Genomic DNA, 23,350 nt, shown 5'->3' with positions numbered 1-23,350 from the left:
GCTAGCGTCGTCACAGCCTCCACAGGGCGAGCAGGGCGAGTCGGGGGAAAATTCTCTCCTCGCCGTGACGTCACCCCGGTTTGCCGTAAGGGGGCGCCACGCGAACTTCTCAGGGCTAATAGGTGGCGTAAACTACGGCCCGTTACAAAGGCCTTTGACATGCATTCGTCCACCCATCCTACCTCTTTGCGGTGGGGGCCTCCTGACGCTCCCAGGCTCGAAAATATAACCTCCTTCACATACTGAGGTAATAGCGCACAAAGTATAGAGAAGAAGAGCAGGCAGAAAAGAGCGCCTCTCACAACTATGTTTACTGACAGGAAAAGAAAGAGTAAGATAAAGACAGAATGATCCCCTTCGGATACGTGCATCTACCACCAGACCCGTGAATGATGGTGGCTCGTTCATCCAGGCTCGTGTGGGCCCTTCATCTTGTTGAGGGAATTATCGTTCTTTGTTTGACAGCGTCACCGATTCTACAGTGATACAGTTCCTGTCCTCACAGAGAATGTGCGAGGCCTCCAGCAACTCGCGGGTCAATTTGTCGGTGTGCATCCTCAAGATTTCGTATCGCCGAATAAAGGCCTGCTTGTACACTCCCTACAATAGATTGGAAGATGTCCTCCCACTCTAGCCTTCAAGAAGTAATGATGCTCACGGAGTCGATCATTGAGGCATCTCCCCGTTTGGCCTCTGTAGTTCTTGCCACACGAAAGTGCTATTTTCTATACGACGCTCGAAGTGCATAGAATGAAATTGTTTTGGACGATTCTTGGTGCACTTGTGTATTGTGGTAACTCCAGCATGCGTATTCACTCTAGGCCGAATCTGACTCATTTATTGCGGTGCTGAAAAAACTCTGACTCCGTAGCAGATTGCAACGTTTTCTTTTAAATTATGAAACATCCTGTGCAGGTACGGTATTACCACTGGCCTTGGTTTCTCGACACTGATCTTGTTAGTCTGGAAGCCATTTGCTTTCTTCACCAGAGCGTTTGCAACATCAGCCAATAGGGATGACGAATAGCCGCCTTTTCTTAGCCTCTTGATTTCTATACTGAAGCAGGCTTACTGAACGCATACTGAACGGGGGAGGGGGGGGGGGGGGGGAGGCGCGTGTGTGAACAACGCCTTGCGCTGAAGAGCGCGGTTTGAAGCGCGTATTTGCCATTACGACGCTTCCGTGAACAGTGAAAGTTTTGTGCGGTGCTGAAGGATTAATTGATACGATCCTTGAACCTTGAGTACAGTCAAGGAACGCTATTAAATGGTAGATATCACTAATGTAACTAATACGTATGAGTCGGAGATGATCATGACAAACGTAGGCTAATACGAGAAAGAAAGAGGAATAAGAAATCATGGGTGTATTCCATAGTTTCGCCGTTATACCTTTTTATACACGTTCTGCGTGAAAGGTACCATAAAAAATACGTAAACCCTTGTTACACGATTTTGCTACCTGCAGGCAGTAAGCAAGATGTAGGAAAGGTGTAAATGGCCATTACACCCTGGTTACACCTATAAAGACTCAAAAAGCGTATAAAAATTGTAAGAAGGGTGTAGGAACGGTGTCGGTTCCGAAAGACACACTTTTCACAGGAATATAGGCGTAACAATGTTTCGTGTGCGCGGTTCCCTCCAAGATTGATAAAAATGTGGTTCCTTCCACGAGTAGTATGGTTAGGGTTCTTTCCACAAGTGATATGGATGACCGTATCCAAGGGCGCCGACGTTCTATGAGAGGCAGAGCACAAAAAAGGGGTGGAACAGATTGGTTGGTGCATAGATATACTATGCACTGCAGCCTAATTTCCCGTAGAACCACTGGCGCTCTAAGGCTTTAGTAGCTTCTGCGCCATAAATACCAAATCAACCAACCAACCAACCGTAGAACTACGGCCGCAGCTGACGAAACGTCCACGGAATCCTGCCGCATGACGATGTCGGGTGCGCAAGAACCGAATGACCATGGCTTGGTGTCCGGTAGAGGTAAATGCGCAGCCCCCGCGCCTTCACAACTTCACCCTCTCTCGCCCCCCCCCCCCCCCCACCCCCCTTTCCAAGCGCGAAGAAGGGCGTAGTTCTACGTCAAAATTTACAATCAATCAATCAGCGTTTATTTCAGCTTGAAATACAAACTGAGGGTGGCAAGAAAAAAGCAGTGTCGTCCACTGCTTGACGGGCCTCGCCACCCTTACAAGTCAGCAGTGTAAACGCGGTAAAAAATAATATATATATACAAAATGAACAATACAGACAAAAATGAGAAGTACAGACAAATTATAGAAAAGCGTTCCTAAGGACAGAAGAAGACATACCATTCAAGTGATCACATAGAGGAGTATTCAAAAACTTAGGCAAGATATATCGCAACTTTGTAAAGCCATAGTTCGTTCTACATCTAGGTAAAACAAAGCTGTCTTTTTCCCTGGTTGCATAAGGCGTATTGTGGGGCACAGTAGAAACAATACGTGAAAGAAAATTATCGTTTTTAGCTATACTATTTTTGTAAAAACACGCGAATCTATATTCAAATAAATTATATACAGGCACAATTTTAAACTGCGAGTAAGCCTGCCCGGTTGGGGAATTATATGGAGCTTTTGTAATAGCACGTAGCATTTTCTTTTGCAAGATCAGAAGCTTCTGAATATTGGATGCTGTGGTATTACCCCAGACAAGAAAACAATAGCTTAAATATGAATAAAAGAAAGCGTAATACAAAGTAAGTTTAGTTTTTTTCAGGTAGAACGTACTTATTACGCGAGGTTATTCCTACAACCTTAGAAAGGGCAAGACAAACCTCGTTTATGTGGGCGTCCCATGTCATCGTTGCGGTAAAACTTACACCGAGGGATCTAAACGTTTCTACATACTCGATAATGGTGTCACTCAAAACTAAAGGCGGTGGGTGCATTACAAGCTTTCCTTTAGGACGAAATATTACAGCTTTAGTTTTTTCTTTGTTGATTTTCAATGAGTTGACTAATGACCACCGTGATAATAATGCCAATACTCGGTTAGCAGTGCCAGTTAGTTGTTCAACGTCAGAGGAGGAAAAGAAAAGGCTCGTATCATCAGCGTAAATAACGTACTTTGCAAGGGTACTAATATTGGAAATGTCATTTATATATATATTAAACAAGAGTGGTCCAAGGATGCTACCCTGAGGGACACCATTAAAAATTTGAAGGGAATCGGAGCGAGAGTGGTTTATTACAACATATTGTAATCGTGAGCTTAAATATGATTTTATAAGGTTGAGGGCGTGTCCTCGTACGCCGTAATGCTCGAGCTTAGCGATAAGTATTTTATGATTTACAGTATCGAATGCCTTACTAAAGTCAATAAAAATGCCAAGAGTAAGACGTTGTGATTCAAAATTGTTCAAAATATATTCTTTTTGGGCAAGCAAGGCGTGTTCCGTTGATCTATTTTTAGTAAACCCATATTGGCAATCGGATATTACAGAATGCTTTAAGAAGAAATGATTGAGGCGGCGATGAATTATTCGTTCTAACCCTTTAGAAAAAAACGGAAGTATAGATATTGGTCTATAGTTACCGAAGTCGTTCTTATTTCCTTTTTTATAAATTACGGCTACTCTGGCTAGCTGCATAGCTGTTGGAAAGTGTCCCGTCATAAGCGCTACATTATAAATATGTGTTAGACATGGTGTAATTATTTGTAAAACATATTTTACTGGGCGACTTTGTATATTATGAGAGTCGAGGCTATTCGTATCTTTCAGACTTTTGAAAATTGAAAAAACCTCAAGCTCGTCAGTCGGTTCAAAAAATATTGATTCTGTTAACCTATCACTTAGAAAATCAAAAATGCCGGAATTATAGTGACTGTCACCTACAGTCGAAAAAAAGTAATTGAATGATGCAGCGAGATCTGAACCCGATAGCTCAGTTCCATTAACCGTTAAGCTTGTGATCGCTTGGGTATTAGTATGTCTATTCAGGAGCAAATTTAGACGCCTCCATTTTTCCTTAAGATTGCTAGAAGTCTGGCGACCAAAGAAATTATTATAATACATGTTTCTCGCCAATTTAATTTCCCTGTTTAGTCGGTTGCGTAAGGACTTATATTCTGCGAGCACGGTAGGATTTTTGTTTTTAATAAATATTGCAAATAATTTGTATTTCTTTTTAACGAGTCTAATTAAACGTCTAGTCATCCATGGTTTACGCGCACTTTTGCATGGTTTTATTTCTACAGTGGGAAAACATTCATTATATACTGATGTGAAGAGCTCTAGAAACCTGTTAAAAGCATCATCTGCAGCTGGCTCATTATAAATAGGGCTCCAATCCACCAAGGAAATACGGTACTTAAATAGGTCGAGCCTTTCTTGAGATATTAGCTGGCGTCTCAATTTAGCGACATCGTTCGAACAAGTTGCTTTTTCTATACGCAAGAAAACAGGTAAGTGATCGCTAATATCGGCAGCGATGCGACCGGAAAAGAATGCGTTGTCATTATTAGTAATAATTAAGTCTAAAGTGGAAGCAGAAGAAGCTGTAATGCGCGTTGGACTGTTAATAACATTTTGAAAACCTGTTGAATGAAGTGTGAGTAACATTTGCTGTTGCATTGGGCTATTCGTACCCATATCAATATTAAAATCGCCAGCTATGATGGACAAATAATTTTCAGAACTAAATAAAAACGTTTCACGTTCAAATATCTCCCAAAATTCGCCAAAGTTTCCATGAGGTGGTCGATAGACAACCGAAAATATATTACGTCCAGATTTCACGGTAAGCATTTCAATATCAGAGTTGGAAAAAGAGTGATCAGATAACATATCACAGGCATAGCTACTTTTTATCAGCATAGCTACGCCCCCGCCACGCTTTTCTGTGCGATTGATATAAAAAGAATTATACCCCGGAATACGTACAACATCACTATCAGCCCGATACCAAGTTTCAGACAAGAAAATGACATCGAAAGAACACGAGGAACGCGTTAGATCGTCTAAGAGGACAGTTAGCTCATCAGCTTTATTCACGGCAGATTGCATGTTAAGATGTATAACTTGAATATATTTATTCGCATCTAGTGCTATAGACGCATTAAACTCAGAAGGTGTGAAAAGAGGGGTGTCATTCATGAGGGTATAAAGAATCAGGTAATAAATCTATGAAACAATGGCGCCATTTACGTCATTTTGGACAAGTCAATCAGAGAATAGATCCGGAGGACATTAGAGTCGTCTGTCTTCCGTGCGAAAACAGCGCCATTCCTTGTCCACACGTGCTTCCAAGATACTTGTTTCTTTCTAGAAATCGTAGCACCAAGTAGCCGTTTGTTTTCTGGCGTTAGATGCTCATTAACATAGACACGCTGGTCTGGTCCTTCGAACCCGATTTTAGAAGTAGACAGTTTCAGCTTCTTGGCAGCGGCCAGGAACACGTTGCGCTTTGACCTAGACATGAACCTGACAATTATGTTTACTTCGTTTTCTTTTTTGGTTGGAACGCTGTGGGCGATGTCGATTTCAGCAAGGTCAAGTGGGACTTCGATAGCCTCTGCGATTTTTATAGCCATGTCGTGTGCTCTTTCTCTGACAGTGGCAGGCAGGCCCTTAATCTCAACGTTATTCAACCGGCTGTATTGTTCCAACTCAGAAATCCGTGCTTCAGCTTTCATCAACTTTTCTGTTAGGGTGTTATTTTCTTTCTTTAGCTCAGCATAGTCTTCCTTGGCCTTCTTCACTTCAGATGTAAGAGCGCGTAGCTCCGTTAAGGCTTTCTTGAATTCGTCAGCAGCATTCGAGCTGTATTCAAGGCTCTGATGTACTGATCGTAGTTCTGCACGCATCTCGCGCTTCAAATCCTGAATGGCTTTCATAACCTCAGCACAATCAGAGCTCATGATAGGCGAACCGCGCAAGAAGCACAAAACACTCAAAGCAGTCAAATCAGTCGGCTGTGGCAAAGAGAAAGGAAAGGCTTTATGTAGGTGCAGCCGCACTCACCTATGAATGTGAAGCAAAACAGTAGAACAGTCAGTGTTTCTGTTCGCTGTGCCACTGCCGACTGGAAGTACAGTTCGTGGATGGTGCGCTTTTCTAGCACGGATGGTGGTCACGTGCTGATGACGTCCCAGGCAGCCGCTCCACAGACGGTGATGATGTGGCACACTTCTCTTGCGTCGACGAAGGCTGGGCTCGATAAGACGTCGTTGCGTAGTCCTATGAATGTGAAGCAAAACAGTAGAACAGTCAGTGTTTCTGTTCGCTGTGCCACTGCCGACTGGAAGTACAGTTCGTGGATGGTGCGCTTTTCTAGCACGGATGGTGGTCACGTGCTGATGACGTCCCAGGCAGCCGCTCCACAGACGGTGATGATGTGGCACACTTCTCTTGCGTCGACGAAGGCTGGGCTCGATAAGACGTCGTTGCGTAGTCCTATGAATGTGAAGCAAAACAGTAGAACAGTCAGTGTTTCTGTTCGCTGTGCCACTGCCGACTCACAGGAACACCCATTGGTGAGTTCTTAGGAGATGCGTTATTACGACCCTCGGGAAATGCCACACACGTCCCTCTTTGGGTATTGCTAACACTGGCCCTGTAATGAGGACAAAAAGTGACAGTGAAAAATATAGGAAGCAACAAGAAAGCCATAAAAGAAAAGTGAAGGGGTCAGCGTCAGCGATTCCCAAACGGGGACGTGCGGTGCTTCCTAAGGCAAGGGTCATGCCAACGCATTCTCTAAACATGCAGCAATGAATGGTTCTGTAACTTTTTATTCGACGTTCGAAGGCTTGACAAATACCGATTCGATCTTAGTAAACCCGATATAATGATCGCAGCACCTCATGAAATGCTCGCCTTCGAGCACCGCGTAAAAGCTTCAGTATTCCTTGTGTTGTGTGTATGTTCCATTGACTTGCGTGCATTGCTTGGTGTTAAGCTATGGCCGCCGGTGGTGCCACAGGCGGGCTATCGATCTACGATCCAGCCTACTAGAATAGCGATCATTGTGTGTACTTGAGCAAAAACGAAGTATAGAATGAATAGAGTTGTAATAATCATTGTTTCATGGTTTACAACCACTTTCAGTTATTTTCTAATTTCAACTTTCAGGTACGTCACTTTGATAAAGTCACTGCTGGCACCGAACTTTTCCTACGGTTTGTGGGCCATCGTCTATGATGATGATCAATTCAAGGGTGAGGCTCAGAATTTCAAGTTTATATTTTCCTTTATGCATCAATGTCTCCTTATATGGACGCCTCCGTTCCCACCGAAAATCGTCCATAATGTGAGTTGTCTATATTAACAAGACAAAAATAAATGTATTTTCCCAGTTTGTCCCCAAGGATTGTGTCCATATAGCGGACTGTCCATATTAACGGAGTCCATATTAACGAGACATGACTGTATTGAAAATTTAATGTACACCAGAGGTTCGAATCTAGTGTGTGCAGGGTGACTCATTTCATTGAAGTGTCATTTTGATTTTCTAAAGTTTGTTTTCCGCTTAACTAAATTATTCACCTTTTCTTTATTTGAGTAACACATTTTAACTAATATGTTTGTCTTTTATTTAGCATTTTCTCATAATCTGGGTGATTGGAAAACGCCCACCGGAGAGAAATAAAATGAAATCTTTATCACGTACCCTATATATAAGCGAGAATCATTGTTGCCCGAAACACTAAAACAAAAAAAAAAGGTTGATATCGTCCGACGCGGCATTTCCTTTTGTTAAACGATGATAGTGGAGAAAAGTCTGACTAAAGGGGTAGCAGAGGTAGCGTTATTGGTCAAAGCTTAAAACACAAACAAGCGCATAGACACAGATGAAAGGCGTGAAGACACGGGTCTCTTTCTGCGTTGACTGGATGAGCCGGTGGATGAGCAGGCACAGAAAGAGAGCGAGCGACGTGACGTTGCGCTTTTGGCGCCGCTTGATTGGGCCATTGGCTCGCTTTTGCGGTAAAGAAGATGTGAAAATCAATTAATGTATTTTATTACAGCGGCAGCTGTTAGTGGTTCGTTCTCCGATTTCGCGACGGCGTGAGAACGAAAAGTTTCCTCACTAAATTTGGCGGAAAAATTAATGTCACGAGAGATGAGGTGAGGAAAACGTTTATTTAAACCTAGGAGAAACGTCAGTCCCCAAAGCGGGGGCCACACCGGTCAGACACCACACTAAAGACAGTCCGCAGATAGATTTGAGCGCGAGCCTCCGCGAAATCCGTGCCTTGGTGCCGCGGAGCAAAAGGTTTGAGGAACTTGGCACGCGCCACCCGAACCACGAAAGCCGCGGCCACTCACGTCCGCAGGCCGCCCGCCGCACGATACAAAAACAGCGCGATCCCGGCCCAAGGGCCCGACGCGTCGCACTCGCTTTTAAGCGTGGCGTCTACGTCCTTGGCGGCGTGAAATTATGATGTGTATATGTTACAACGAGGACCCAAGTCCGCACCGCAACACAAAGACAAGGAGGGAAGTCAGGACCCTCGTCCGGCGGTCGGAGTCGCCGGCAGGATGCGACCAGTTTTGCATAGTCGCCGGCAGGTCTTCTGGCTGCTTGACGCTTGGCAACCAGAGCTGCGCACTCCCAAATTAGATGGTCAAGTTTCGGGAGGGCATCTGGGTCTTTGCATCGTTGGCAGCGAGGGTCGGGTGGGACATAATAAGGCTCAAGTTTACGTTGCCGGGTCAACTCGAAGCAGTAGACGTAATGAGGCGTGACCTCTCCACATGTCCGAATGCGCCGAAAAAGGACCATCTGGGGCGGACGGAACGTGTTTTCAGGTATTGGGAACTGTTCTGGAGTTCAAGAGTCGTCAAGTCGGCGTTTCCAGTCCCGACGAACGGGGCAAACAGTATTGACTGGGTCTTACATGTGGGCTTTGTCTTCGAGAAACTTGTCACCGCTAGGCGACGTGGGAGGCACCGTTAAGGTTCGCTGGGAGGAGGGGAAATGCCTATGCAGCTCCTGCCATGCAGCCTCGTGGGCCTTCTCGTTGTCGGCAATGCCCGTCTGTCCTGGGACCCAACGTATACTGACTCGACGCTTCGATAACAGTAGGGGCGAGGTGCAGTGTCGAAAATAGCAACAATTGTCGTACTCGATGCGAGTAGATGCGTCTTAAGCGCGCGAATCGTGTCCTGAAAGTTCGTAAACAACGCAAGCGTGCCGTTCTCTGGAGTCCTTACCTCATATGTCTGGAGGGCGAGGAGGGTGGCGCGGATTTCGTGTTGCTCGGTTGATGAAGGGTCGTGCTGTTGGTTATAACACCGATAGGATTACATTCAGCAGGGTCATGGGACGGGAACACCGCAGCTGTTGCAGATCGACCGGATGTGTGCAGGGCAGCAACCGTATACGCGATGACTTGCGCAGGGTCCTGAGATAATGCGATGACCTTGGCTTGGTGCTGACGGGCATAATGCTCTCGACGCTTGGCGTGGCGTTTGGCATCTATATTTTGCAGGACAGGCTGGACATGTTGCGTGAAATCTATGAGATGTCATGGAGGCTTGGCAGTCGGCAGGTCACAGCTACTTCAGTTAATCGAGCAACTGCTTTCCCCTGAGCGTATACTCAAGTCGAGGCATGTGCATGTCGAGTTGCTGCTCTAGTGTTACTCGACGGTCGACCAGGGCATCTGCGAAGCCCTGGCGCTGGTGTGTGTCGAGGGGGTCCGAGGATAGATCGGCGGACCTCGTTATACAGCATCGCAATCTTGTAGAGATGGACCCGTTCGAGGGAGTAGAAGCGCGCAGCATAGGCCATCATCGAAACAAGGATGGACGTGACCAGAATTTTAGCGATACGTTCTTCTGTGCCGCCCAGGCAATGGGAGATGCAACGGACGAGGTGTAGACCATGTCTCCATTGCCGCCAATTGACTTAACCCATTCGGCTGCCACTTGAAAGCTCTACCCGAAATTCACTCCAAGGATATTTATGAAAGGCTCTTTGCTAATGTCCCATAAGCAAAGAACCGTCGAAAGTGAGGCACAAGGCAAGGGTAGAATCCCTAGGAATGCATAACATGTACTTCGTTTTTTTCTGGGGACGGAGACATGCCCAAGCGGCGAAGGTGGGCGTGGGTAGCATCCAGACCCTCCTGCAGCTCTGTCTTCTGCGTCGAAACCGAGCCTTTGTATGTCCAGATGGTAATGTCGTCGGCGACGGCAGTAGCTCGGAAGTTGGGAATACGATGGAGGACCCTGAGGAGCGGCACCATGACAATCTTGAATAATGTCGGTAACAATACTGCTGGTTGAGGGACTCCAATGTTGTTCTCCTTGGTAGTATACTGCTACTCGCGTTAAGGCCGTAGCCCGACTTGAGGTCGCAGCGGCCGGCCAGAAATGAAGGGACAAAATCTAGTTGTTTCTTCTCTAGGCCTTGCTCGTACGTCGAGGAGACAACGGCTTCGTGTGGGACTGTGTCAAAGGCCTTCTTGATATCCACCGCGACCACGGCCCAAACTGCTGGCTGTTGGGGTGCCAGTCAGCGACATCATGGCAAATCATGGCCAGACTGTCGGAGGTACTCAAATTCTTGCGGAACCCCGTTTGTTTGGAATGAAAGATCCTGAGGTCTTCTGCTTTCCACTAAATACGTGCAAGTACCATTCGTTCGATCAGCTTTCCCTTGATAACAATAAGAAGAAGAAGAATGCTTTATTTCTTCGATGCCCCGGAACAACCAGCCGGTCAGAATATGGTGGCACATAAATCAAAACACAGTCCAGGTTATTAATAACATTCGACGAGAATGTCGTTCAGATTAGGAGCCAAAAAGATGCAACTCAAGCTCCCTTTTATGAACAGACAAATCTGAAAATACGTCAACATGATGAAACAGGTTATTCAAACAGCCGCATGGGTCGCCGTCAGCATCTGTTAGAAATGATGGAACTGCTACTACATCTGTTGCTGCATCTGCTGCCGAATCTGTTGCCGAATCTGTTGCTGCATCTGTTGCGGCCTATCTTGATGCGTCTATTGCTGCATCTGTTGCTGCATTTGTTGCTGCATTTGTTGCTGCATTGTCACTACTGCTGTTGCAATTTCTGTTGCCTTTGGGCGAGTGTGCCATGAAGATATTCCTGTGTTGCCGTGTGTCAAAGGCGTTGACTAGTTCTTCAGGTCGAGTGGATTGCGAAACCGAGGCTGCTCTTCATGACTGCTGCACATCTAGGCCATTGGCTGATGTTGCTGTGATGCACATTGCTGCTGTTGCCTGACCGCTTCTTTTTCTTCGAGGCATCTTTGAATTTTGGTTTCCTTGAGAGCTCGGCACTTCTTTACTTCTACTTCGTGCATCCTGATTTCGGCGTGCTTATTTGCTATTTTTATTGCCTCAACTTCAAGATCTTGAATTCGCTTGGCAATTTTCTTGCGGGCTTTGCCGGTAATCCGCAGTTCTTTCATCCATGTCTGAACCTTAATGCCGCATTCCGCATAATAGCCTGCCTTGAGCATTTTGTGCACCGCTGGGGCGCACAGTCGGGCTTGCTACTGTGGTCTCGTCGTCATAGGTCTCCGGCCTGGTGGCGGGGTGCGTTGGCGCCAATGGAAATCCGCGAACTTGTCTCGCCGACTCGCGTTGCTCGAGGGTTGACGCGACACTGAGCCCACGAAGCCTTGTTCTACTCTTATTTGTAACTCTCGGCTGGTTCTTCAGTATCTTGTTTTCCTCCCCGTGAGCTGACGCGCCGAGTGCGGCGCATCTGTCGTGTGTGGCTGTTATCGGGGGGGGGGGGGGGGGGGGGAGTCTTGTAGTGTGATATCGGGCGGGTTATGAGGTCTGCTCCTGCCGCGGCCTTCCGAGGGGATACGGCGTCTTTTGTTGTCTCGCGTTCCTGGTTACGGTTTGTGTGGACTCTGTTCAGAAGTCTTCGGTACACCCGCAGTTTGGTGGGGCACTTGGGATCGCCGCGATTTGGCCGCTGGCAGGAGCTTGCCAAGCGATGTTCATCTCGAGATTACTCGGAGACTGTGGCTGAGACGGTTGCGAAATCTCGGTCATGTCGCCCTCTTCAAAGCCCTTCGTCTGCGGCTAGCCCCAGTTTTTAGGCCTAGATCCGTAGCACTTCACCGGCGGTCGAAAACACATGCGAAATACGAAATTCAAGACTCACCTTGTGGTCCGACTTGTTAGAAGGAACGTCGTTTACTTTCGGAAGGGTGTTTAGCCAACCTCATGTTCAACGTCGGCTCGAATCTGGACAAAAGTACAGGAGCAAAAGAGCATAAGCTCCTCGCTCCTGCGCTTCTTCATCGTCCATGTCATGTGACCTCACGTCACCAGACCTACAGACAAAATTCAAGTTCCCCGAAAAATCTAGCGAAAAAAAAATTACGTTCCGTGACCTATGTACCAATTCAGTTTCCCCGCTAAGTTTGGAGAGAAAATTGAGGTCACGTGACCTGTCGTCAAGGGACTTATTCACGAATTCAGATTCCCCGCCAAATTTATCGGAAAAATTGACGTCACGTGAGCTGTGCACCAATTTAATTTCCCCTCTAAATTTTGCGGGAAAACACATCACGACCTTGCTGCCGCTGTCCTGTGATCGTCGCAGAATTGTTTTTATATATTTTGGTTTTGTCTCTCTAGTTGCGATTTGTGACTCCGTAGTAGGCGGGCGGGTGGTGTATCAGCAATGGACCCCGTAAGTGCGACGTCACTGCTCTAAACACAACGTTGCTAGGGGAGTTGTTATAGACCAATACCTTGTTATGGACCAATCTCTTTCGTCCAGTAAAGTCCGGCGGTCTTAGTCTGTCCCACTTGTTTGTAAGGCAGCTGGTTTCACGTTTTCTTTATCTACGAGACCAGACTGATCCTTTCCTAGGAAAGTGTGATTCAATTACGACTGTGTAGATTGGTTCCTGATTTTATTGTTTCTCTAAGCGATGGATACGAAGGCAGTGTCAGCGGTTTTCTATGAGAGGTTATTTTTTCCCATAAATTTTGGAGAGTTCGTTTCTCGATTGAGTACAATTGTCCCGTTGCACGAAAATGTTGGACGCGAGATCTTGTTGACACTTTATTCCCTGTCCCACTGTACCGCGTTTTGCATACCGATGACTGGGATTGAGATGTGCTTAGTCGTGTAAAAAAAATGCCCATCCATACGTGGGTCGACGAAAACCTTATTTTTTAAGCTGCATTCTGATATCCTGCCAGTTAAATCATGGTTGGATCACAGGGGGATATTTGTTTTATAGGGTGATAACTGTCTTTAGTGTAAAAAGCGGGAAACCGTGGAGCATCGGTTCCTAGATTGCTGGATGCCATTCTATTTTGGGACGTGTCCCAGCGCACGCTTAAAAAAGACATGCCACTCACGGCACGTCGAATCCGGTATCTATCAGTGGAGGATGGTTATTTCCCGTATGACCTGGTCCTGTTGTTAGGTCTGCATGCCATCTGGAGCAGCAGGATGGTGGTACGTCACGCACACTAAAACATTCGCTCATTGCGCAGTTACTTTATTGAAAACGTACGTATGCTAACAGCTGTGTACCGGAAACTCTATCCTGAAGCGGAGTGGCTGACGGCTTTTGAGAAGCTGTCAGAAATGCGAGAAGTTTAATCATTAGCCAAAAATCAGGAGAAAGTAATATAAGCCTCTAAGGGCCGGTTGCACCAACGCCGCTTACCTTAATCCAAAGCGGCACTTTCCTAAGCCGGCTTAGCGCCTTAAACCGAGCTCAGGTAAGCCCGGGTTTCAATTCCGGTTGCACCAACGCTAAGCCGGCTTTACAGACGCGCCCCTAGCTAAACGCTGGATTTGCCTAGGGAATGTAGGGACAAACAAAGCGAACTAGGGAACGCTCAGAGGGACGAATACGATTGGCGGAGAGGAATCACGTGATGTAAACAATAGAACTGCTGCTGTAGGTGTTGTAGGCGTCTGCTTTTCGCTGTATTTCTTCGGTGAGTAACGAATTTAAGGTCTCCAAATTTAATCATTTTCTCGCTTAACTTTCAAAAACAAGAGTCAGAGCTTTAAATAAACACGTATGCTCTTTACATCTGTGATTGTGTGTTTAATATCGGTTGATAACAAAATATCTTGACAGTAACAGTAGTTTTCGTGCTCACATTTTGATCGGAGGCCCCAAATCTCACTGAACGCGAGAAGGACGCTCCACTCGCTACATCGCTGAAGACAAAACATCGTCGAGAATAAGTTGGCAGGTAGATGAGTACTAAAATCAAGTCATGTCTGAGACCGATGAAGTTCAAAACAGTGACGAACTCGCCACGGCAGCTGCGAAAATGCCTAGAAATCGTCGAATAGAAGTCGTCAAGAGATCGTCGCGAGGCCCTTGCAACGACCGTACTCGTTTCTATCAGAAAGGTGACAGAACGGCACTGTACCGTCGTTGAACATCCGCTGCAGCCTCAAACAGACTTCAGTTTCACTGTCGAGTTCACAAAAAAACAAAAAGTGAATTTTTTACTCGATGTGTCCCGCCGCAGGCACAGATTACTTGTCAACTTTATAAATGCCTCAGTACGCCGATATCCTGAAAACGGCAACCACGGTGAGCGGTTTGAGCAGCCTTGGGATCCCAGAACCAATAACTCAAACCCGAGTTGTTTGGTTAGGGTATAATCGAAGAATACACAAGACAAATTACACAAGACTTTCCCTGTAACTTCTTTGTGACCTTGACTGCATTTATTGCGAATTGCAAAAGGGTGAGAGGCGGTAGCTAGGCTGTTGGCGTACACGAAACAAGCTAAAACATTCACAATCGGGAAAATTTTGAGCTTTCTCGGTCACTGAAGCTCTTGGATTATGAACTTGAAACTCTCCAATATATGTCATGTCAAAAGGTGGCTTGAACTAGTCGGAATAAAGTTCTTGTTGTTGCTTATTCTTATGGCTTTATACATAAAGGATCGCCCTTTAATGAAAGCTTCATTCTGTGTTTTTTATTTTTATATTTGTCTTTCTCACTTTTGTCTTTATTTGTGAATTACCAACTAACTCAAGTTACCATTTAATAAAAAACACATTTGTTGAACTATGGAAATATGTACATATCTAGTGTATATGTAATTAAAGAGATTTGATTGTCCATAAAAGTTACAGACACCTATATAAACAATTATATAAGCTTCATTTGATGGTTTGTCTTATTGCACACTCTTGAAGTGAGTGATACGAACTACACAATTGAAATTCTACTTATCAGGCTATTTTCTAGATAACACTGAAGGTCTCGCTTACAACATAGTGCTTGGTCAGTCATAGTCACCGAATAGATTGAAATATAAGCTAACAACCCCCCAACACTTTCTTCAACACAGTTTTGTTTAACAGCTATCGTTGAATAGCTTCATGAATTTATTTTTCAACGGCCCAGGTTAGCGGTCTCTAAGCTTTGTTCACCTGATTTTTACCGTGAGTAGCAAGTCTTGCACAGAATGCAGCTCGTACAAATTCAGTATATTTTCATTACGGGAAAGGGCAATTCAGGCTAAGCCACCAGATATCAGAAACGCCTAAGCACAGTGAGATATTACCTAGGGAAACTTAATGTGCTTAATGTCAGTGTTGCATCCGTAATATGAATTGAAGTAACCTGTCTTTTCAGTAACTTTAACATGATCTAGTTCCGTAAGCATCTATATGTTTGCACCATGTTAGGATTACATTTTCATGTGTGAATAATTTTGAATAATTTTAAGTGATCACACTTTTTATTTCAAAAATGAATCTACAATCTGTGGTCGATGACCATCATATAATGGTTCTCAGCACTTCAGTGCAGTCTGGAGGCAAGTTGGGTCACCAGAATGAAAACTTTGTTGTAAAAGTACCGTCTAAGACCAATGACTGACTACAATCTGAGGATGACAACCATCCCGTGGTAATTCTCAGCACTTCAGTGCCTTCTAAAGGCAAGTTGGGTCACCAGATAGAAAACTTTGTTGTAAAAGTACCGTCTAAGACCAATGACTGACTACAATCGGAGCATGACAATCATCTTGTGGTAATTCTCAGCACTTCAGTGCCTTCTAAAGGCAAGTTGGGTCACCAGATAGAAAACTTTGTTGTAAAAGTACCGTCTAAGGCCAATGACTGACTACAATCGGAGCATGACAACCATCCCGTGGTAATTCTCAGCACTTCGTAAGTTGGGTCACTAGATAGAAAACTTTGTTGTAAAAGTACCGTCTAAGACCAATGACTGACTACAATCGGAGCATGACAATCATCTTGTGGTAATTCTCAGCACTTCAGTGCCTTCTACAGGCAAGTTGGGTCACCAGATAGAAAACTTTGTTGTAAAAGTACCGTCTAAGGCCAATGACTGACTACAATCGGAGCATGACAACCATCCCGTGGTAATTCTCAGCACTTCGTAAGTTGGGTCACTAGATAGAAAACTTTGTTGTAAAAGTACCGTCTAAGACCAATGACTGACTACAATCGGAACATGACAATCATCTTGTGGTAATTCTCAGCACTTCAGTGCCTTCTAAAGGCAAGTTGGTTAGATAGAAAACTTTGTTGTAAAAGTACCGTCTAAGACCAATGACTGACTACAATCGGAGCATGACAATCATCTTGTGGTAATTCTCAGCACTTCAGTGCCTTCTAAAGGCAAGTTGGGTCACGAAATAGAAAACTTTGTTGTAAAAGTACCGCCTAAGACCCATGACTGACTACAATCTGAGGCTGACAACCATCCCGTGGTAGTTTTTATCACTTCAGTGCTGTCCGGAGGGACGTTGGGTAAACATCTCGCATGACGTCATGTTTCACGAGAGCGTTGTGGGTTGTATGAAACTCCCGTGCGAGATCATATGGCTGTGACGTCATGACCGTAGCGATCAATCAGGATTTTCCCGTCCGCTATCAACACCGACACCGGCCTTTCTAAGACACGAGCTCTTTAGAGCTATCGCTTTAATATTTGTCACGGGTCGTGGGTCCAGTTCTCGAGACGTCTCGAGGTGCCAGTTGCAGACGACGAACGCATGACGAACGCAGACGGAATGAGGGAAGTATGCCGTGAGCAACAGTTTGAGTCGTGTGCACAATTATACGATTTTCATTTTGTATTTATTTGGAACATGCCAGGCCCAAGAAATCTGATCAGGTCTATAAAAATTAATTGTATTTCCGTGCGTTACGGGATACTGTCTGGCCGAATATATTCAAAGATCTGCAAAAATGCGGCAAGAAAAGCACCTGTTTCGTACATAATATAAAAGCAGTGTCGGGCACTCTTTCTGATTTTTCAGTTAACGTGCATTGCAATTAAGAGCAGTTATTTTTAACCTAACATGGGCGGTTGCAGGCCTCAAGCTTCGCCTTTTAATCTCGAAATATGGGTGTGTGTTTCGTACCTACCTTGTAATCATCAAATTGAGAAAAAATAATTCTAGTATTTTTTTTAGTTTTAATAAAGATCCCAAGCGTGCATGACTGGTAAAGAACGTTTCCCCCTGTCCCTAGGAGATTCGAGTTTACTCTTGCCCCGAGTGTCAAAAATAAGGAGGCAAGAATGACCTTGCCTAGTCAGTTTCCCTCTAGCTTACTAACGAACATTTTAGGTAGAATGATCGAGATGGCGAGTGTAGTAGATCAGGAATCGAGCGCGGTTTTGTCGACTCACAGCCAGGTGTCACGCCGACGCATCGCGTCTCGCTGCTGCCGCCATCGACGCGCATCCTTTTGGTTTCTAGGAACAAGTTCGCCGATTAAATCTTTATTTTCTTTTTACGCTTGTCGATCCGTTTGCATGTCCGCCAAGATATATATTTTACGGACAGTTCGTTTGATCGCACGTATGTACACTAAAGCAACTCTGCTGTCAGAAATCCTTGAACCGTGTGCTGGCCTGCACTTCGACCCTGATCCACTTCACATCGTCGTAAGTTATTCGGCTTCACAGTGTGTGTGTGTGTGGGGGGGGGGGGGGGGGGGGTGTTCGCCTTCTCAGATATTGCGGAAGCGAGATCCACGGGAATGCGCTTGCGCGCTCGCGCTCCTCGAGCGTCAATCAAAGCTGCGCACGGGCACTCTTCGCTTCGGAAATCCCACAGAAAGCTGACCACGAGGATAGAGGTTTTGTCGATCGTCACCAACCTCATTCAACGCGCTAGTGCATTTCCTCAGAAAGAACCGCTGAGCCTGGGGAGGCGTTTTATCAGACAATTTCTAACTTCACGTTGAGCCCCTATGTATTTGTCCATAACAACGGTCCTAGCAACAGTTTGTTCGGAGTGGTACGCCGTGTTGTGACGTCGTCACTTACGAGGTCAATTGCCCATTTCTCTTCATTAGCCTCGTCCTTCATTTCCGAACAACACACTCTTTTACTTTATCAGAATGCCCCAAGAGCACGCCGGAGCCAGTCCTTCGCAAGCTGTACGGTAAGTGCATCCAGCGAGGTCTATTTTTTTTTGTCACATCTTCGCATTTATCTCTTCAAATCATTGGACGCGAAACGCGCAAGGATTCGAACGCCGAACCCTGTGCGAGGAGTAGATTATGTTCTTGTTCGCAGGAGGTATACAGCGGGTGGGGAGACGTAGGCATCTAGCCTTCGCGTCTGCCCACTAATTGCTCCAATCTGAACTTGGCGCTCTGGCGTCGCAGCGCGCTCTCATCTCCTCCTTTCCCCCAGTTAGCGTATCTCGTGCTCTTTTGACCTGTCGGTTGCAGAAGGAAACGGTCTGAAGCTGCGTTTGGTGGACACATTCGGCCCAAAGACGGTTCCCTTCACCAAGTCTCCGGCCAACTTCTACCTCTGGCACGTGACCGAGTGACGTGGAAGCCTCCGGCAGCGACCATGCGTCGCCACAGTGGAGCGCGTTACCTACCGTCCCAAAATAATAAACCTTTGAAAAAAAATCCCAAAAGGTCTCTTCTTAATTTTACGGGGCACCGCGCGGTGCAGGGAACTGTGGGCCAGTTGAGACGCTCCGATGTACGCTCCGGCCAGCCCGTACACATCCTGGAAGAATCCCTGCTCTCTTACCGCTGAGAGTTCAGAACACAAGGAAAACAGAATGAACGCAACACTAAGCCGATATAGACGATTTCTGTTTCCTGCTGTTCTCAGTCACCTGGGTTCCGTACCTGGTATGCGGGAAGAAAAAATAATAATAAAGCATTTCAACCTTGAATATGCGAGAAAATAAAGGTGAGGCCAAGCAGGAATGTGTGACGACCACGCGTATTTCCTAAACACCTTCCAGTGGCATGGAGAGTTCAGAGCGATGTTTTACCGTCCACCAGAAGTGACGACATTCAAGATGGCTGCGCCCTTTTGGAATTAATTGAGGTTGAGTCACGTGGATATTTAGACAGCGTGTCGTTGGTCAGCCATTTCTAAGTTGCGACGAGTCACTCGATCGCTGTAGATGAGAAATTTAGCCAGTGCAGTACACTGTACCGCTAGCCTGGGGTCTTTAACGTGCACAACGCAGTAGTGGTACACGACCGCACGCCGATACGATGCTCATCCAGATCAAAACGGGCAGGGGTGAGGATTGAACCCAGGATCCCTGGGTTCTGCAGCGCGAGCTTTCGCTCCACGTGCTCCGAGCTGGTGTGCGCCAGCCCACTCGGCCACCGATATGTGGAACAGGTGTATATACTCTGATTTTTATCGTCCTGTTTCCTTTGCCTTCTGAAATCGCAAAAGGCTAAAAATAACATAAATCGTATCTTATATTCATGCAGGGATGGGCAAAATACATGCAAATATGTATTGAAATACAAATACAAAATACTTCGTAAAAAATGTAGTTAATTACAAATCTAATTACATTTTCAAAAAAAGCATTTAAGTACAAGATACAAATACAACCAATTGTATTTGGTCTCCTCCCAATACTTTTCCAAACACTTTCCTCAAAATTTTCGTCAGCGACCTCAGGGCACTTGCAACGGGTTTCTGGGTATCTCATTTTAATTTTGCATCGCACACTCGGGAGTTAGTGTGCGAGGCTCTAGTAACGTAATAGAAATATAATCACAAAAAAAAAAAAATGTAATCAGCTTGGACGCAATAGGTGAAAAAGTACAGAGCTTCAAGCAGCTTTTTTTGTCGATTACATTTTGGTATAGACCAACAAAGAACCGAGACGACCAAGACGCGCAGCACTAGCTAGGGAATTTTTTATTGTTGCAACCCGCACCACTAGTTACGAAAATCTGGACGACCCGCACATTTAGAATGTTCCAGGCAAAAATATGGATGGAAATCAGGCTGGATAGCATCACAAGTTGTCACAGGCAATTATTTAGCCAGTCTGCCTGTGAACGTCGATTTCGTCACTATTCTTGCCCTGGACTAGCACTGTAATCACAAAGTCACTAAACGCTTGTGCTTGATTGAGAGACACTGCATTCGGTGCAGAACGTAGTTTCCTTCCTGCTCTGGACGGTGCCTTTAAAATAAAACCGGAGGAGAAAAAGAAAAAAGCCCCATGGTCGAATAAAAGATGGAGACTATATCTTACAACCACATGCATAAAAACAAGATGTATTTTCCCCCACAAAATTGTATTTAATTACAATTGTATTTGAAATACCCACGTTTTAGTATCTAAATACACACGTCAAATACATTATCCAATTTGTAATTAAATACAAATGCAAAACACACAAAGTATCTGAAATACGTATTTCAAATACTTGTATTTGAAATACTGCCCATCCCTGTATTCATGGGTACTCAATGACCTTTCTGGAGATGCCAGCGCCACAAGTGAGCACTCCAGGGCATTAAGGGAATTGTGAGGGTGTCGCGCCCTTTATCCAAGCCTATAATGACTGGATCCTGGGCCCTGCCTGTTAGCCGAACACAAACGACCAAGACCTCGCAAGGCGATTAGCTTATTGGTCTCCGTAGCCATGGCAATCTTCATTTCGGTCCCTTCAAATCTTCGAAGCTCCGAGAGGGTCGCTTTATTCCAGTCACACTAAGAAGACCGTGGCGCATCATTGTAGTAGAGGCGTTTCTGGCCAATATAAGCGTCTTTGGTACTGTGTACGCAATCAACTGGTCAAGCATGCGCTTCTCCACGGATCTTTTAGAATTATATTGTTTTCTTTCGTATTTCAAAACAGAAAAAAAAAATTTCAACGCCTCCAAGCACCGCACCGCATATGGTGGTGGTACGAAGATGTACGCTTGTTTCGCCAGTGTATTGGGGAGGAGATCGAACATTGGCGCTGGCTAGCGGCCGCCGTCGGAACTATTCGGCGGGAATAACAATCCCGTTGCTAGTATTCGTTCAGCCATGGAGGACAAGGACTTGAGGCTCATGAAAGATATGTGGATAATATTTATCTGCTCCAAAAGCATCTGCGTATAGGGTAGCATAGTCCCTGCATGTCTCACCTTGCTTTAAATGTCGCCGCATTCTCGTTGGAAGCAAAAACCAACCCACGTGTAGGCGCTCTCGATCGGCCGCGTCGCTCCGGCTGCGCGCGCCAGGTCGTGCGTGACTGACGCGGTGTGGCGATATTTGTGCACTTCCTAGGTTGGAGAAACCGTATTCACGAAACACACGCATTGCTTTTCAGTGTCCCTGTCCCTTGCAACAATTATCAGCCACATCGACGAGAGCAACAGGTGCCTCGTTGAAGGCGAGAACGTGCTGAAATGTGATCATGTACGTAATCGAGCGCAGCGTCGCCCCGGAGAAAATTTTCGCCAAAACATCAACCAAATAGTCATCACATTACTTTTTTCATGAAATGCCAAAATATAGAACACACTGGTGAACATTATAATGTAGAGTGTGGCTAATTAGACTGCATATTGGCATTAAACGTTACAAGTTGTCTTTTTCAGTTTAATTTATCGGTTAGTCAAAAGTGCACGGTTTACGATGAAATATCAACGAGTTCTGCACGACGATGACTTAGTCAAACACACATTTGCATTGCTCAATCGAAATTATAGGAATCGCAAAATGAGTCACGCATTTGCGTAATAATCACAATATCGAACTGATACACTGGAACGGATGTTCCAGTGTAAAAGCTAGCCTGGAATAAAATAGTGATCAATTGACAGCAGTACCTCTCGGCGGCTTCCGAAGCCTCAGAACCCGGTCGTGTGATTCCTTCGGAAGATTCTCTGACGGGTTGCGTATCAAGAACCTCCTCTTGTGCACTGTTATGAAATAGGGTGGGGATATTTTGCCGGCAGCCGGCACAACCACTCGGGAAAAAGGTAAGATTGCCGGGAGTTCCGGACGGCAATGATTATTCTAAAAAAAGAAATAACTATAAATCAAGTGTTTCACGCAAAAGAAATAAAAAAAAACAAAAAAAAAAAACACGCATACTTTGATTTTAACCTGGGACCCACGGCACGTGAAACGGACACCTTTCCACTGAGCTACTCACACAACTAGAATTTCCCGTTTTAACTATTCCTTTTACACGAAACCCAATAAGAACAACTACCGGCATTTTTTTTTTCTTGCTCGGTTTGTTGGGTCGGTTGCCGGCAGAATATCTACTGCCTATAAAATACAATGTACGGTTTGAACGGATGTCGATGCAAGCATGATTGACGCGCGTCTATGATTTACGCGTGTCCATTAGCGTAGTTTGCTTGGAAGGCATCGCTTGAAAAGTGACCACCACACACCACGTCGTGCGCAGTCAACTTCTTCCCTACTCTTACTTATCCACTGCGATTTGAGTTTTTTTTCGGCAGGAAAGCGATGAAAACTGATTCCAGGCTCTAAAGCATGCGCTGAGCACTGCGGTACGTAACAAGAGCGTACTCTAACAAACCTGCAGGGAACGCGGCAACAACACGGCAGCCAACGGCGGCACACTGGAGTACAGGAGTTGTTTTCCGCGCAGGCGGTATTTGTTTTGGTGAACGCAGCGCCCCCTATAGTTTGATCTCCTCGCCAATAGCAAAATCTTGGTATACTAGACCTCAAGGACGACCTCGAGGACGACACCTAAAGGACGACGTCTAGAACGACCTCAAGGACAACTTCTATAACAACCTCAAAGCAGGGACGGTGCCAAAGGGAGGCGAGGGGTGGCGGGCGCCTCCCCTAAAATTTGTCCTGCCACCCCAAAAATATGCCAGCCTTTACACCCCCCTCCCCCTCCCACCCTAATATTTTTCGCGCGCAGACCCGCATACGCTACATGGCTCGTCATTTTCCTAATTTCCTTGTCCCATGGAAAAGGCATTGGCTTGAAGGATAGCCAGCCTAAAGAGGCCTCATACCGGACGTTTTCAACTTTTTCGTGCCGTCCGCTTTATTTTCTTTACGTACCCCGTGAAGAACGATGCATGAATATCGGTATGGCTTGCCGAAGCTAAGGGGCG

General features: G+C 45.6%; 1 protein-coding gene across 1 annotated transcript in view; it reads left to right on the top strand.

The window, feature by feature from the left end:
• LOC115317370 (thiopurine S-methyltransferase) overlaps positions 1–18,846 on the top strand; it is a 173,130-nt gene extending 154,284 nt beyond the window's left edge. The window contains exons 6-8 of the mRNA XM_042292426.1: positions 7,106–7,191; positions 18,357–18,401; positions 18,694–18,846. Coding sequence (XP_042148360.1) covers positions 7,106–7,191; positions 18,357–18,401; positions 18,694–18,797 — 235 coding nt within the window. The 3' untranslated portion in view covers positions 18,798–18,846. The remainder of the gene's footprint in view (positions 1–7,105; positions 7,192–18,356; positions 18,402–18,693) is intronic.
• Positions 18,847–23,350: the final 4,504 nt, after the last annotated feature.

The sequence above is a fragment of the Ixodes scapularis genome, unplaced genomic scaffold (assembly GCF_016920785.2).
Source record: "Ixodes scapularis isolate PalLabHiFi unplaced genomic scaffold, ASM1692078v2 PGA_scaffold3__209_contigs__length_174095766, whole genome shotgun sequence".
NCBI lineage: Eukaryota > Metazoa > Arthropoda > Arachnida > Ixodida > Ixodidae > Ixodes > Ixodes scapularis.
Note: the sequence above shows the minus strand (reverse complement) of the source record. Positions and strands in the feature narration are given on the sequence as shown.